The sequence below is a fragment of the Bufo gargarizans genome, chromosome 3 (genome assembly GCF_014858855.1).
Source record: "Bufo gargarizans isolate SCDJY-AF-19 chromosome 3, ASM1485885v1, whole genome shotgun sequence".
NCBI classification, from domain to species: domain Eukaryota; kingdom Metazoa; phylum Chordata; class Amphibia; order Anura; family Bufonidae; genus Bufo; species Bufo gargarizans.
Window position 1 is genome coordinate 120,821,868 of NC_058082.1, and position 15,328 is coordinate 120,837,195.

General features: G+C 44.9%; 1 protein-coding gene across 4 annotated transcripts in view; it reads right to left on the reverse strand.

The window, feature by feature from the left end:
* Positions 1-15,328, reverse strand: part of RBMS2 (RNA binding motif single stranded interacting protein 2) — a 90,761-nt gene that overhangs the window by 11,319 nt on the left and 64,114 nt on the right. For all 4 annotated transcript variants that reach the window (XM_044285992.1, XM_044285995.1, XM_044285994.1 and 1 more), the window contains exon 3: positions 5,399-5,457. In XM_044285992.1, the coding sequence (XP_044141927.1) occupies positions 5,399-5,457 (59 nt within the window). The remainder of the gene's footprint in view (positions 1-5,398; positions 5,458-15,328) is intronic.

Sequence of the window (15,328 nt, forward strand, 5' to 3'; positions counted from 1 at the left end):
ATGTGGTATCGCGGGATTCAGTACTGACCTGGAGAATGAAGAATATAGTATATGTGGTGGCACTGACGCCAAACTGAGTCAAACGGAGCCTGAGGACCCCATAGACTATAATAGACGTTATGTTTCCGCTCAGAAGATGATTTTTAAGCGAAAACAAAAGTTGTGCATGTAGGACTTTATAGTCTATGGGGTCCTCAGGCTCCGTTTGACTCAGTTTGGCGCCAGTTATGTGCTTATCCGTCCTTTCCGTTCTCCTGCCCCTTTTTTTTGCGGGGCCAAAGCGGCGGCTTGGATGCGGACCCAAACAACGGTCGTGTGCAGGAGGCCTTAATAGATGGTGATTACAGGTCCTCCTTAGTAATTCATAATTTGTGTATTAGATCAGTTGGACCTGCTTCATATGGTTTCCTATAGTGTCCTTGATTGTGTGATATTCTATCATTAAACATGCCCAGCACACAGTATTAGTTTAAAGGCACGTTTTTGATAAATAATAATGGACTAATCATGTGACATATGTAACTTTCGCTTCAGATAAAATCAGGGGACAATAGAAACAAACGTCAATCAGAGAACCCAATTGCTATATTTATATTTTTTTCTTTTCATATGAGTTTTTATACAAGTTTTATATGAAATTATGTCTGTATTGAGAGTGATGTTACCCTGAAGAATTATTGGGAGTGGTCTAATGTTGGTATGCATTTTTTGTTTATTTTTAATTGGATCCAAACTTTTATATTCGTATTTGATTAAAATATTTAGTTTTTTAACGCGGCTCAGAATGCTTAGAGTGCATGTTAACTAACCAATTACAAGAACACAAGTCAGTTTTACTGCATAGTGAACACCGTAAAAAAATACAACAAAAAAAACATGCAATTGTGGTAGAATTGAATTTTTTTCCAATTCCACTCCATTTGGAATTTTTTCCTCCGCTTTCCACTATATTGTATGCCATTCTAAACGGTGGCACTAGAAAGTACAACTTGTCCCACAAAAACCAGCCCTCATACGTCTATGTGAACGGAAAAAAAAAAAAAAAGTTATGGCTCTGGGAATGGAGTGAGCAAAAAATGAAAACGCTGCATCAGGAAAGGGTTAATAGGGCTGAGTTATTAAGTTAAATGCTCACATGTTTAGTGGCTTGTAGAGAAGCACAAAAGCTCAGGTGGTAGGATGCCCATGTGTTCTATGCCCATTGTGGCACAGCACTGGGCTCGGGGCTCATTGTGGCTTACACTCTGCTGGCCTCCTGCACATGAAAGCGTGTGCTCCGTGGCCATATTGCGGATCCGCAATACACGGGCGCTGTTCCGTGGCATTCTGCATCACTGGTGCGGACCCATTCACTTCAATGGGTCCGCAAATCCGGAGATGCGGAATGGACGCACGGAACGGAAACCCACGGAAGCACTACTACGTACTTCCGATCCGCAAAAAGATAGAACATGTCCTATCTTTTTGCGGAACGGGTTTATCGCGGACCTAGTTTATCGCGGGTTTATCGCGGACTTTACTAGGTCCGCGATCCGCTGCAGCTGCCCCACGGTCGGTGTTCGTGCATTGCTGCCTGCAATTTGTGGGCCACAGCACGGCCACGGGGCGCACACGTTCGTGTGCAGGAGGCCTAATGGGGACACTGTGGCTAGCTCTGTTATAGGGCATCAGTTCTGTCTGTGGGTAAGGTCTATGGGGCGGTTGTCACTGTATTACAAATTCTATACTTTCAGGTGAAAGAAAAGGCATTTAAGATTCTAACCGGTTCCCCAAACTACTGCATACTTTTACATCTTTGCAGCTCGGCTCTTGACTACTCCTCTCACACTAGAAATTCTTGGAATGTAAGGAATCTGCTATTACATGTGCCTGCCTCATGACCTGATAACAAGAGACCTTCTTGGAATTACTGAAGCAAATCTCTAGATAACAGGTTCCTGACCTTCACTATGTGGTTCCTTTCATTATCCATTATGGACACCATTTCTCTCAGCTCCAGAGCATGTAGCCAAGACCTACTAGAATATCACACTTGTAAAGGCTACAAGACAAGCAGAAAATCCTCATTTATACAGGTCCTTCTAAAAAAAATTAGCATATTGTGATAAAGTTCATTATTTTCTGTAATGTACTGATAAACATTAGACTTTCATATATTTTAGATTCATTACACACCAACTGAAGTAGTTCAAGCCTTCTATTGTTTTAATATTGATGATTTTGGCATACAGCTCATGAAAACCCAAATTTCCTATCTCAGAAAATTAGCATATTTCATCCGACCAATAAAAGAAAAGTGTTTTTAATACAAAAAAAGTCAACCTTCAAATAATTATGTTCAGTTATGCACTCAATACTTGGTCGGGAATCCTTTTGCAGAAATGACTGCTTCAATGCGGCGTGGCATGGAGGCAATCAGCCTGTGGCACTGCTGAGGTGTTATGGAGGCCCAGGATGCTTCGATAGCGGCCTTAAGCTCATCCAGAGTGTTGGGTCTTGCGTCTCTCAACTTTCTCTTCCCAATATCCCACAGATTCTCTATGGGGTTCAGGTCAGGAGAGTTGGCAGGCCAATTGAGCACAGTAATACCATGGTCAGTACACCATTTACCAGTGGTTTTGGCACTGTGAGCAGGTGCCAGGTCGTGCTGAAAAATGAAATCTTCATCTCCATAAAGCTTTTCAGCAGATGGAAGCATGAAGTGCTCCAAAAATCTCCTGATAGCTAGCTGCATTGACCCTGCCCTTGATAAAACACAGTGGACCAACACCAGCAGCTGACATGGCACCCCAGACCATCACTGACTGTGGGTACTTGACACTGGACTTCAGGCATTTTGGCATTTCCCTCTCCCCAGTCTTCCTCCAGATTCTGGCACCTTGATCTCAGAATGACATGCAACAGTCCAGTGCTGCTTCTCTGTAGCCAAGGTCAGGCGCTTCTGCCGCTGTTTCTGGTTCAAAAGTGGCTTGACCTGGGGAATGCGGCACCTGTAGCCCATTTCCTGCACACGCCTGTACACGGTGGCTCTGGATGTTTCTACTCCAGACTCAGTCCACTGCTTCCGCAGGTCCCCCAAGGTCTTGAATCGGTCCTTCTCCACAATCTTCCTCAGGGTCTGGTCACCTCTTCTCGTTGTGCAGCGTTTTCTGCCACACGTTTTCCTTCCCACAGACTTCCCACTGAGGTGCCTTGATACAGCACTCTGGGAACAGCCTATTCGTTCAGAAATTTCTTTCTGTGTCTTACCCTCCTGCTTGAGGGTGTCAATGATGGCCTTCTGGACAGCAGTCAGGTCGGCAGTCTTACCCATGATTGCGGTTTTGAGTAATGAACCAGGCTGGGAGTTTTTAAAAGCCTCAGGAATCTTTTGCAGGTGTTTAGAGTTAATTAGTTGATTCAGATGATTAGGTTAATAGCTCGTTTAGAGAACCTTTTCATGATATGCTAATTTTTTGAGATAGGAATTTTGGGTTTTCATGAGCTGTATGCCAAAATCATCAATATTAAAACAATAAAAGGCTTGAACTACTTCAGTTGGTGTATAATGAATCTAAAATATATGAAAGTCTAATGTTTATCAGTACATTACAGAAAATAATGAACTTTATCACAATATGCAAATTTTTTTAGAAGGACCTGTATATCTTCCAGTAAAGTGCTGTGTTCTTTTGGAGATTTGTAACACCATTTGTAGAGTACGTACATTACGCCAGGCTGGTCTTCCCACAAGGTAGAGAGATATCTCCCTAATACCACCTAAAGGTGGCTACCATGTAAATCCATGTCTGACCCCATAACCCGGGCCAATTCTGGCCTTGAGGATATATACTTTTTTTTAATGTTGCTTCTTTGCCTTTCAGCATGCAAATTAGCTCTCTTTCTTAAAGGGAGTCTGTCACCACTATATGACCATATGCAGCACTTACATGGCGCAGTAGCACACCTATACAGGATTGTAATGGTACCTTTGTTATTTTCTTTAGACGTCCAGAAGCAGGAAAAACGACGTTTATTTCATATGCAAATGAGCACTCGCAAGTGCGTAGGTGCCCAGGGGCAGTGTTCCGTGTGTAGGTGCCCAGGGGCAGTGTTCCGTGTGTAGGTGCCCAGGCTGCTCTGCCTTCTTAACCGTTACTCCTCCCCCAGCCTCTTCCTTTGCCCGCCCTCCTATTCCCTTGTATCATCGCTAGGTCCGGCCGAGATCCCGCGCCTGCGCACTGCTTCGCCGGGCCGGGGCATGCACACTGCAATGCCCATTTTGGGTACGGCATCAATTCAACTAGTGCGCATGCGCCAGCCGGCGAAGCAGTGCGCAGGCGCAGGATCTCGGCCGGACCTAGGGATGATACAAGGGAATAGGAGAGCGGGCAAAGGAAGAGGCTGGGGTAGGAGTAACGGTTAAGAAGGCAGAGCAGCCTGGGCACTTACACACTGTGCTGGCATCAGCCTCGGGGAAGGAACTGCGCATGCTCGAGCTCGCCCATCTCACGGTGGGCGAGCTCGGGCATGCGCAGTTCCTTCGCTGAGGCTGATGCCAGCACAGGGAAGGGACACTATGCCGGCATTGTGCATGCGCGAGATTACGGAGATCTGACTTTCTGAGCAAGGAGGAGATTCCTGGATACAGGCGGTGCTGGGCTCCTTCACAGGGGGGTGTAGCTGGGCTCCAGAACGGTTAGTACAGCCTCTTGGGCTCCTTACCAGGCTGATTTACATATATATAAAATCATTTTTTACACTCAATAAGACTACACAGAGCTATGGGACAGGTATATTGCGGACATGCTAGCGGCGATCTAGCCGTGCATGTCCGCAACTCTATAGGGTAAAAAGAGGTGACAGAATCCCTTTAACTGTAGTACTTTAGCTGTACTAATAGTTTATAGGCAGTTGTTGGAATACCTAAGTATAGTCTAACAATAGGGACCCTGGGCAGTCTGCCCATACTAAGCATGGGTTCGGATTGCATCAGAGGGATGTCATGTATGTCTCCGATTTCATATGTCGGCTTTTCTTTACAATCGCCGTGTATCACTGGCAGATCACTGAGCAGCAGTATGACAGCATAGGGATTAGGGGTGTGAGCCCTACTGTGGACAGGGACTGAAGTGAGTAACGACAACCTCCGCTGCCCTAGGCATGTGCCACATTTGCCTTTTTTGCAAATACAGTAATAATAATATTTATTTCTATAGCGCCACCATATTCGGCAGCCCTTTACAAATTCATAGAGTTCATGTACAAAACAAAAGACATCACAGCGTAACTGTAATATACAACTGAAACACTAGGAGTCAGTGCCCTGCTTGCAAGAGCTGACAATCTATGAGGAAATGGGGGGACACAAAAGGTAGTACTGTAGAAGGAAAGAGACGACAAAGAACAAAGTTCTCACCTTTACACTTGTTGGTTGTTTTATCCAAAATAGCTTTGGTGGAGACAATTTTTCCATATCTAGAAGAAATAAATGTAGATATGTTTAGCGGCTAATAAGTGAATTCTGCTAAAGTTGTAAATGATAAAAATGCGCTCGGGCAGAGGGACACACGTTGCGCTTTCATGTGTAGCCAACATCCTGAGGACATTCAGTGCACAATTTTGGAGGTACAACTTCGGTATTATCCTCTAAATTATGCAGCCACTGTATGCGGGCTTTCAGTCATATGCGAACGCCGCAACGCGAGTTTCTTCCCTAATACAAAGAGTATATTACCTTCAGAATAATATCATATACAGGTCAAATAAATGATGTGGAACACCACTCAACCATAACTACCACTCCACCCATCCACCCATCATCATCCCAGACTTTAGATGAACTTCTTTACATTGAACTATCCATTAACCTGCATGTGTGGAGCAAAGACAGGAATGTGCACAAGTCAGCAAGTTCACATAATGGTGAACTCAGATCTGTGCCCAGCCAATTACAAAAGATTTGTATCAGTGTGGCCCGCTATTAACCTGTTCAGGGCCTTCTGCTTTTGCCAAGTTCATTACCATGTCAAGAGCAACTTAAGACTTTTCCTTGAAGAATTCCAGTTCATCCCACAAATTAGGCGAGGTCATAAAGAGACCGTAATAACGATGAGCTTGATTTACATAGCGCCAACATGGAAATAACACCCGAGTAAAAGAACAAATACTCAAAAGAAATGAAGAAAAATAAGACAACAAAAGTCCTTGCCCATAAGAGCTTGCAATCTAAATAGAATGGGATGAGTTACACAACAGATACCTGGTGCTAATCTGGTTACAGGGACCAGGGCTTAACGTTGGCATGGAGAATATAAATAAAGCTGCATAAACCCGTCACCCAGCCAGTATTTGAGCCAACAGGGAAATATGGTGCAGAGTGATGTGATAAACGTAGCTAGTGGAGACACAATGGAGTGGAGATATATCTATATTTAGGGCAGGTTGTGTACTAGGTATGGACCCTGGTTAAGTGAATTCATTTTCAAGGCAGGCTTAAAGGGGTTGTCCAGGAATAAATAACTTTTCGTGGATGCATGAAGCCTGCCTTTGCTATGGAAAGAACCCTACTTACCTGCTCCCCTCAGCCCTGCACGCTGGCTTCTGCGTGACTATCTTTCGGTCCACATCTCCTTAGCGTGGACATGGTCACCTGCTCCACTAAAGTCAGTTATTGGCGGCAGTCGAGCAGGTGATCATGCCCAGGCAGGAGCCAACGCGCAGGACCAGGGCGGCAGGGAGCCAGTACGTTTTACAAGCATAAGGACAGTTAAGACAACTATCGTATATCTCAGATTCTTGACTAGGATATGGTGGAGTGGGATATTAGGGTTAAGGGCTCACCCACACGACCGCTGCCGTCATTAGGGTCTGCAAAACATAGATACTGGCCGCATGCATTCCGCATTGTGCGTAACGGAACAGCCGGCCCCTAATAGAACAGTCTTATCCTTGCAGACAAGAATTGGACATGTTCTATTTTTTGGGGGGGCCGTGGAACGTACATACTGTGTGCCCCACTGAAGTGAATGGGTCCACATCCGACATGCGGACCAAAACTACATGTGTGTGCATGAGCCCTAACTGCAGTCAAACCTGAATTTTCGGATTCAGTTTTTCTTGGGTTCCAACAACTTGGTCTAAATCAGGCATGCTCAACCTGCGGCCCTCCAGCTGTTGTAAAACTACAACTCCCACAATGCCCTGCTGTAGGCTGATAGCTGTAGGCTGTTCAGGCATGCTGGGAGTTGTCGTTTTGCAACAGCTGGAGGGGCCGCAGTTTAAGCATGCCTGGTCTAAATAGATCTGTATTTAATAACTCTAAATTGCACCCAAATATGCACATTAGATCCCTCAAGTGTTTAGCATCCCATCTATTATTTTATACAATTCTACATATCTGGCCATTTTGTAGTGGTCATTGACTGAACGGCCGCAGAGGTCTTGCACTTTAAACATCAACTATTCCCCTTTGGACAGATAAAATATTGTGAAATACAGACATCTTTTAGAACTCACAAAGCAGACATATACTAAGCTGAAATTATGAATCCTTACAGACAAAAAATTCATATTAATTTTTTAACTCTTGCCCCAAGATTACTGCTACGAGACCTCTGCCCCTTATAAACAGAACGGGATACATTTTGGTGACTGATTAAGAAAGAGGATAAAAATATCTTAAAACTGTGAAGCAAAGTTTGAATGATTTATACACAATAAAAAGTTCAGCCAACACAAATATTTGCTATCATAACTGAATGCCAATCTCCATTAAAAAACCAAGCCACGGTATTTCTGCAAAAAAACGCTACCACAATGGATAAATAGCTATATTGTTATTATAGAATTTTAGGAAGCTAGCAAGAAAAAGATACAGTTCTAACACCCATCTGATATAAGCAGATCTGTGGTTTAGCCATTTGGAAAGCAAGAAGACCAGTCTATTATTGACAGGTCAAGGAGAAGACACTGCTTAAAGAGGTATTCCCATCTCAGACAATGGGGGAATATTGCTAGGATATGTCCCCATTGTCTGATAGGTATCAAGGACGGAGTGGGGAAGTTGGTGGCTGGAGGACCCTGGGTTTCCCCGAGTCTGGCCACCACCAAGTGCTCTCCCCATAGAAGTGGGAAATTTTTGTAAATTTCGACTGCGCATGAGTGAATGGGTGCAAGCAATTACAGGATCAGAAGCAGTGGGGATGGGACCCTCAGGGCTAGAACAGAACCGGTAAACAGAATTCAGAGATATGCTTTACTGTAGCCACAGGGACTATAGGTACTTGTGGACTATAGATGACTTCTATAGGAGACTGTTGTGGGCATCCTGTGTGACCTGTGCAGAGGTCATTGTGCAGGGAGGGAAAATAGGGGAACTGTGACCATCACCTGCTGTAAATGGTGGATCCTGTCTTCTCTACATATACTGTTGGTGATATATTTATATATAGACTACTGAAAAATGATTGACAGAACAGTAAAGCTGGATTTACACTAGGCAATTGTCGGGCCAATTATCGGAAGCGTACATTAGTATGAACACCCATTCCTGTTAATCAGACCGTGTAAAGGTTCTGCAGATCACCCAATAATCAGTGTGCAATATGCTAATTCATCGGGTGAATTCATAGTCTATGTGGACACCTAAATTATCATTTCTGTCCATTAAATCGTGCTGTGTAAACTGGGATCTGCTGCCCAGAAACAAGAAATCTGTATGAGGACGAGAGATAGCAGTAGTCATGTAAATCCAGCTCTTACCTCCACTGACGAGCAGGAAGTTATCAGGAAGGAACGGTTCCTTCCCAATAATTGCCTGCTCAGTCAATGAGTGTTAATGCTCCTTAAAACGGTTATCCAACATAATAAACAGCCCCCCCCCATGTGCCCCTCAGAGGGAGTATACTTATCCCGCTCCCCTCCTGGTGCCCGCACTGCCGCTGCTGCTTTTCCCTGTACACGGATTAAAACATCCGATGTCGGGGGGGAAGAACCCAATAGCAGGTGGGAATGAGCTTCCCTAGCATCGCGGGTGACGCTAGAGAGGCTCGTCCCCGTCTGCCATTGGCTGCTCCCCCTCCGACACCGGATGTTTTCTTCCATGTACAGGGAAAAGCAGCAGCGGCGGTGCGGGGAGTGGGGTAAGTATATTTCCTCTGAGGGGCCCGGCACATGGGGGGGCTGTTTATGATATTGGATAACCCTTTTGTGTCAGCCCATTATGAGGAGCAGAAGACACCATACCACAGGACCAGAGATATTTCACGGATTACTTCTGGGTTAGTTCTAGGAAGACTGATACTTGCTGATACTAACTGTGAACGCAAGTGGAGAAATTGTTCACTTTATCTAATATTTTTCCACGGTCATACTAATATTCATTTAAACTGTGTCTAAAATGAAAGGCTTAAGAAGGACCTCAACTGAAGACATGTGAAGGTCAGGAGGCCCACGTGCACTAGACGAAGGCGTTGACAATTCTGGAAATGTGAACGTATAAAGTGTATTATATGTGTAGATTTCTGACCCTATGATGTGCTGAATGTACAGTCAGGAAGCATTGCCTTGTATTCGTCTTTTCCTTCCTCTGGCCGGACAGTTACCCTCACAGCTCAGAATAGCCTCAGTTGACAGCACTGCTTCCCAGCCATCTCCCTCTTCCTATTCCTGCCTCATTCACTCCACTCCCTGCTATGACAGATAACAGTTATTCCTCTACCCCAAGTTGTTTAACCCTTTCCAGTGCATGAGCGCCACACATCCGGTAAACTGGCGGCAATTTTTTTTTCTACTACCCAGCAAAGAAAGGATTAACTTTCGTCTTCCCCTTCCTCCAGCTCCCATCCCCCACCTCCTCCCAACCATTTACTGACACCAGACAGGAAATAACTAAGCTGGGCAGATTCTGTTACAAGTGGAGCTCCAGGATGATGAGCCCGTGCATGCTATACTGTAATTGGACATCTAGCTGTAGATTGTAAGCTCTTCTGCAGAGCAGTGCTCCTGCGCTGCCATTATGTAAGGCACCCTGACAACCTTTCTCGTTCTGCAGTTTCAAGATAGTGGTCAGATTAATGGTACAATATTTTTTGATATTTCAATTTTTTCCCTTGCGGAGAAGATGTGGATTTCCTGTAGTTGAAAGAGAGGTAAACACTTCATTGGTTTTCTTGCGTTGCTGGGTGAAGTATAATACAACTATTGTGGGAAAAATCCGATTATGGTAACCACATCCAACTACCAGTGTTTTTATGGAAATGATCTCCTGTCCCCTCTCCTGACATGTCTGGTGTACTAATTACTTGCATTCCCCATGTAATAATAAGGTTTGCAATAATGGTCCAGATGGATGTTACCAGTTGGGAGTGTATCCCTGCACAGTCTGAAACGATCCAATCAGTGCTGCCAGTCTTGGACTATGCAGTGACAAGCCGCCAACTGGTAACACCCAGATGGACCTTTATAGCAGACTGCAGCAGAGTAGGAATAAGGCTAGGTCTACACGTCGACATCTGTCGCACCAATGTCATGCGACAATTTTTATAATGATAGTCTATGGTGTCGCACTGCAACATGCGACATGCTGCGACTGCGACAGTCACAAAAAATTCATTCGAGATGGTTTTTTCTGCGATGGTCGCATCGCAGTCGCAGCATGTCACATGCTGCAGTGCGACACCATAGACTACCATTATAAAAATTGTTGCGCGACATTGGTGCGACAAAAAGTTGCAATGTTGCAGTGTACTTGTGCCCTATCTGTCGGGCGAAAATAAGGGTCCATTCACACGTCCGTAAGTGTTTTGCGGATCCGCAAAACACGGACACCTGCAATGTGCGATCCGCAATTTGCGGACCGCACATCACAGACACTCAGATTCAGAGCTATTGCCGTAAAATATTCCGGAGCTGAATTCAGAGTTCTGCTGATTGTTAATGGGGGCAGTTAACATGCTTGTCATCAGAAGCAACTAATTTTCACGGTGTTATACCTAGGGTAGATATATCACCCAGCTGCACAAGAGCACCCTGAGGGGGACTCCTCATCCAAACCACAGTAATAAGTACAGTGGTGAGGAGAGCAGACGCAGAATAGCACACACTAGGTGGGCATGGGTGTCTCAGCTGGAGGTGTCCCTGTCTTGCCAGAGGTGAGCACTGTGGAAAGTAAGCTAATAGCTGTTCATTACCGTGTGAGTGTGAACTACAAAAACACACTAATGGGTTAATGGGCATCCCTGCAATTCCCTCAATTATGACATTAATCACTAACTACCAACAGTGTACAGCAGCTCCTGTCAATGGGTATTGCGGTTCTGTCCTTGCTCCAAAAAACAACACACTGATTGGTTAATTGACATCTTATAAACTGTCCTTAGGCCTATTGCACACGACCGTAGGTGTCCTGTGCCCGTGCTGCGGACCGCATATGCGGATCCGCAATACATGGGCGCCGTATCGTGGGCATTAGGCATCACTTCAATGGGTCCGCAAATCCGGAGATGCGGAATGGTGCGGAACGGAAGCACAGAACGGAATCCTACGGAAGGACTACAATAGAACATGTCCTATCTTTTTGCAGAATGGGCGGATCGTGGACCCATTAAAGTGACTGGGTCCGCGATCCGCATTGCGACTCCGTAGTTCTTCCGTAGGGTTCCGTTCCGTGCTCCCGTTCTGCACCATTCCACATTTGAAGTGAATGGGTCCGCATCAGTGATGCGGAAAGCCCACGGAACGGCGCCCGTGTATTGTGGATCCGCATATGCGGTCCGCAGCACGGGCATGGGACACCTACGGTTATGTGCAATAGGCCTTAGTGTAAAGGAAATCTGGCTTAGTTGCCCATAGCAACCAATCGGATCCCACCTTTCATTTTTCAGAGCTCCTTTGGGAAATAAAAGGTGAAATCTGATTCATTGCTATGGGCAACTAAGCCAGTTTTCCTTTACACCAGTTTTGAAAAATCTCCCTCAATTGTGCAGACATTAAAGAGCTATTCCACTGGAAAGGTGATAAATACTAGATCGCTGCGGGTCCAGTGAATCCCACTGATTGCTAAACACAAGACCCCAATTCCTGTTCCTTCACTGCAACCGGAGCAAGACTGTACTACAAGGGGTCTGAATGGGGTAGCGGATGGGTATGCGCCCCGCCACCCCTTTTAGGCTACCAGCACACGGCTGCGGGTTTTCAGACACAATTTCTGTGCAGCTTTCCCTGCATTTCCACACCAAATCTGCATGTTTTACCTCAGATTACCAAGCGGATTTGCCCCGATATCACCTTTTGGCCTCATGCACACGACCGTTGTGTGTTTTGCGGATCCGCAAAACACAGATTTCATCCGTGTGTGCTCCGCAATTTGCGGAACGGCGCAGACAGCCATTAATATAACTGCCTATTCTTGTCCGCAAAAAGAATAGGACAGGTTATATTTTTTTTGCGTACCAAGGAACGGAGCAACGGATGCGGAAAGCACACGGAGTGCTGTCCGCATCTTTTGCGGCCCCATTGAAGTAAATGGGTCCGCACCCGAGCCGCAAATACTGCGGCTCGGATGCGGACCAAAACAACGGTCGTGTGCACGAGGCCTTTGATTTACATATGATGAGACCTGCACTAAAAATCCGCAGAAACAATTGACATACTACAGATTTCAAAATCTGCATTTGTCAAATCTCATTCACTTTACTGGTACTGTATTACGCTGAGGTTTTTCTGCATGAAAACCTGCGCAGAAAAAAAAACTTGCATAATACGCGACGTGCAGGTAGTCTCACAGTCTATAAGAATGAAAGAAACGACTGAATAGATAGTGGATAGGTGACTAATGATTGAATATAGTCTAGGATTTCCATCTATGGCGGCCAAACCCACTGATTTGGGCTGGATCGGACGAACATCTACGTATGGGTGCCTCCCCTATCCCCAACAGCGCCTCAGAGGAGAGAAGGATAGACAGGTGGATTCCAACTCCCTGGTCCTTGTGCTCTCAGAGATATAAGCTCTGCCAAACACCTGGCAGCAGCCTCCTCCTCGCTTACTACTGAGCACACACGCAGGCTCGTCTGAGCCAAGCGTACATGTGTATGTAGGCATTGGGAGAGGTGTGTGTATGGCCGGCCGTATAAGATAAGTAATGAAAGGTATTATACCATCACAAACTATCCATTTATAGGGAGCACTAAGGGGGAGAATTATCAAACTAGTGTAAAGTAGAACTGGCCCATAGCAACCAATCAGATTTCACTTTTCAATTTCCAAAGAATCTGTGGAAAATGAAATGAGGAATCTGATTGGTTGCTATGGGCAACTAAGCCAGCTCTACTTTACACCAGTTTGATAAATCTCCCCTCAAATTTTCTTTGACTTTGATGTAGCAGAATGCATTATTTTGCTTGAAATAGAATGAGATAATTGCTGTAAAATGCTCACAGTACAGCACAATAAGCCAACGCTACTCCCTGACTAAACCATGGTGTCAGGCACAGCGTACACGGAACTAAAATATCACTGCTAACAGTCAAGATGGTGGAAACTGGGGCAGTATAATGGATTGCGTTTTAAAATCCATCAATGCTTTCATTTTCAGGATTAGCTCCACTATAAATGTTATCTATTCCGTCCATATTAAGTGAATATTGCAAACTGTAAAAAGGGCTGTCTGTTCTAAGCGAAATATCCAAAAGGAGCTCTGGTAGAAATACCGTAATATGATTTAAATACTTAAGTATTGAAAGTCATAAAAATAATCAAAAATATCCATAATACAATAAACATATTACACATTATATTTTCATATGGTTTCTCTGGTGTGGGGACTGAGGAGCGGAGCGCGCTGGGTGAATACGATGTATAATACGCATGAAGGGAGTGCTGCACTTTCCACACTTCTAGCTGAGCACTGGCTTCAAACGCTTTCCCATCTGGCCCGTTCTCCCCCTACAAACATCTTTCTTCATCCAAACAACATTCCCTCAGTCTGTGGGCGACATGTGCAGATCTCCTTGGGGCTCAGGGGATGTACACCGCATTCCTTGGCTGGGGTGAAATGAGGTTACCAGGCAGTCACTCCTCCTCCGTCAGATCCTGTATAATTATATGGATGTGTGCGCCTACACACTTATACACATCGGAATTTACAGATTTAGAATTCATTGAGAAGAAAAAGTACACCCAGACCGGTCCTCAGGTGGTCTCTTATGTCCGGTCTGGCACAGATTTATATTTCTACGTGACTTTAGTAACCATGAATCCTAATAAACACTACTTACTAATATCCATCGTTTTGCACGTCCTTAAAGGAATAGTCCAGGCAAAACTAGCGCACAGTGTTATGCCCAACGGGTTGTGAATAGTTCAATATTGTATTGTGGCTGTTCATTTAGCAATTTTCTCATTAGGTCATCCAGGTAATAAGATAAACCTTAGTCTTTCGCCAATACTCTGTGAGCTAATTCTTTGTGCTTTATTTATGACTCTAAGTGAATACTACTTCTGTGCTCTTAGCCTACGGGATGCATGGAGAAAAGCTCTCGGCATAAGGGTACATGCACACGTTCAGAATTCATGTGCAGATGCGGTGCGGATTTCACTAAGTGAATGAAGAAAATCCGGTCAGGAAAAATAAAATAAATTGACATGCTGCGGATTTTAAAATCTGCACCGCAGGTCAAAATCCGCGCGGAAAAAATCTGCATCATGTGCATTGAGAATTTCAAATTCTCATAGAATACAATGTACATGACCTACGGTGCGGATTTTCCGCACAAAATCTGAACGCAATCCTGATCGTGTGCATGTAGCCTAAAGGAGTGTCCTTTTGGCCTCCAGCTGGCCAGCATGCATTGGCATACCATTTTTCCACCTGTATGGCTGGGTTCACACTTGAGCGTTGCGCAAACGCGCGTTTTACGCGCGTTTTTGACGCGCATTTTTATGCGCGTTTTTGTAATAGTAAACGCGCGTTTGACGCGCGTTTGTGTGATTCACTACAGTGTCCTATGGCCACAAACGCCCCAAAAGTCGCTCATGTACTTTTTGGAGCGTCGGGCGTTTTACAGCGCGATCGTACGCGCTGTAAAACGCCCAAGTGTGAACCATTCCCATAGGGAATCATTGGTTTCTCCTTGTTGAGCGTTTTACAGCGCGTAGGAACGCGCTGTAAAACGCTCAGGTGTGAACCCAGCCTATAGGAAACTGTGCTGCAAAAAATATATACCATTAGGTATCATGGTAGATAGGATATCTGAGCAAATACGCCCGACAGGAGACTCACTGCAGTGTATAGAGTCTAGGGGACAAAACAAGGGATTGGGCAGTTAACCAGGTCATTATGGCATTC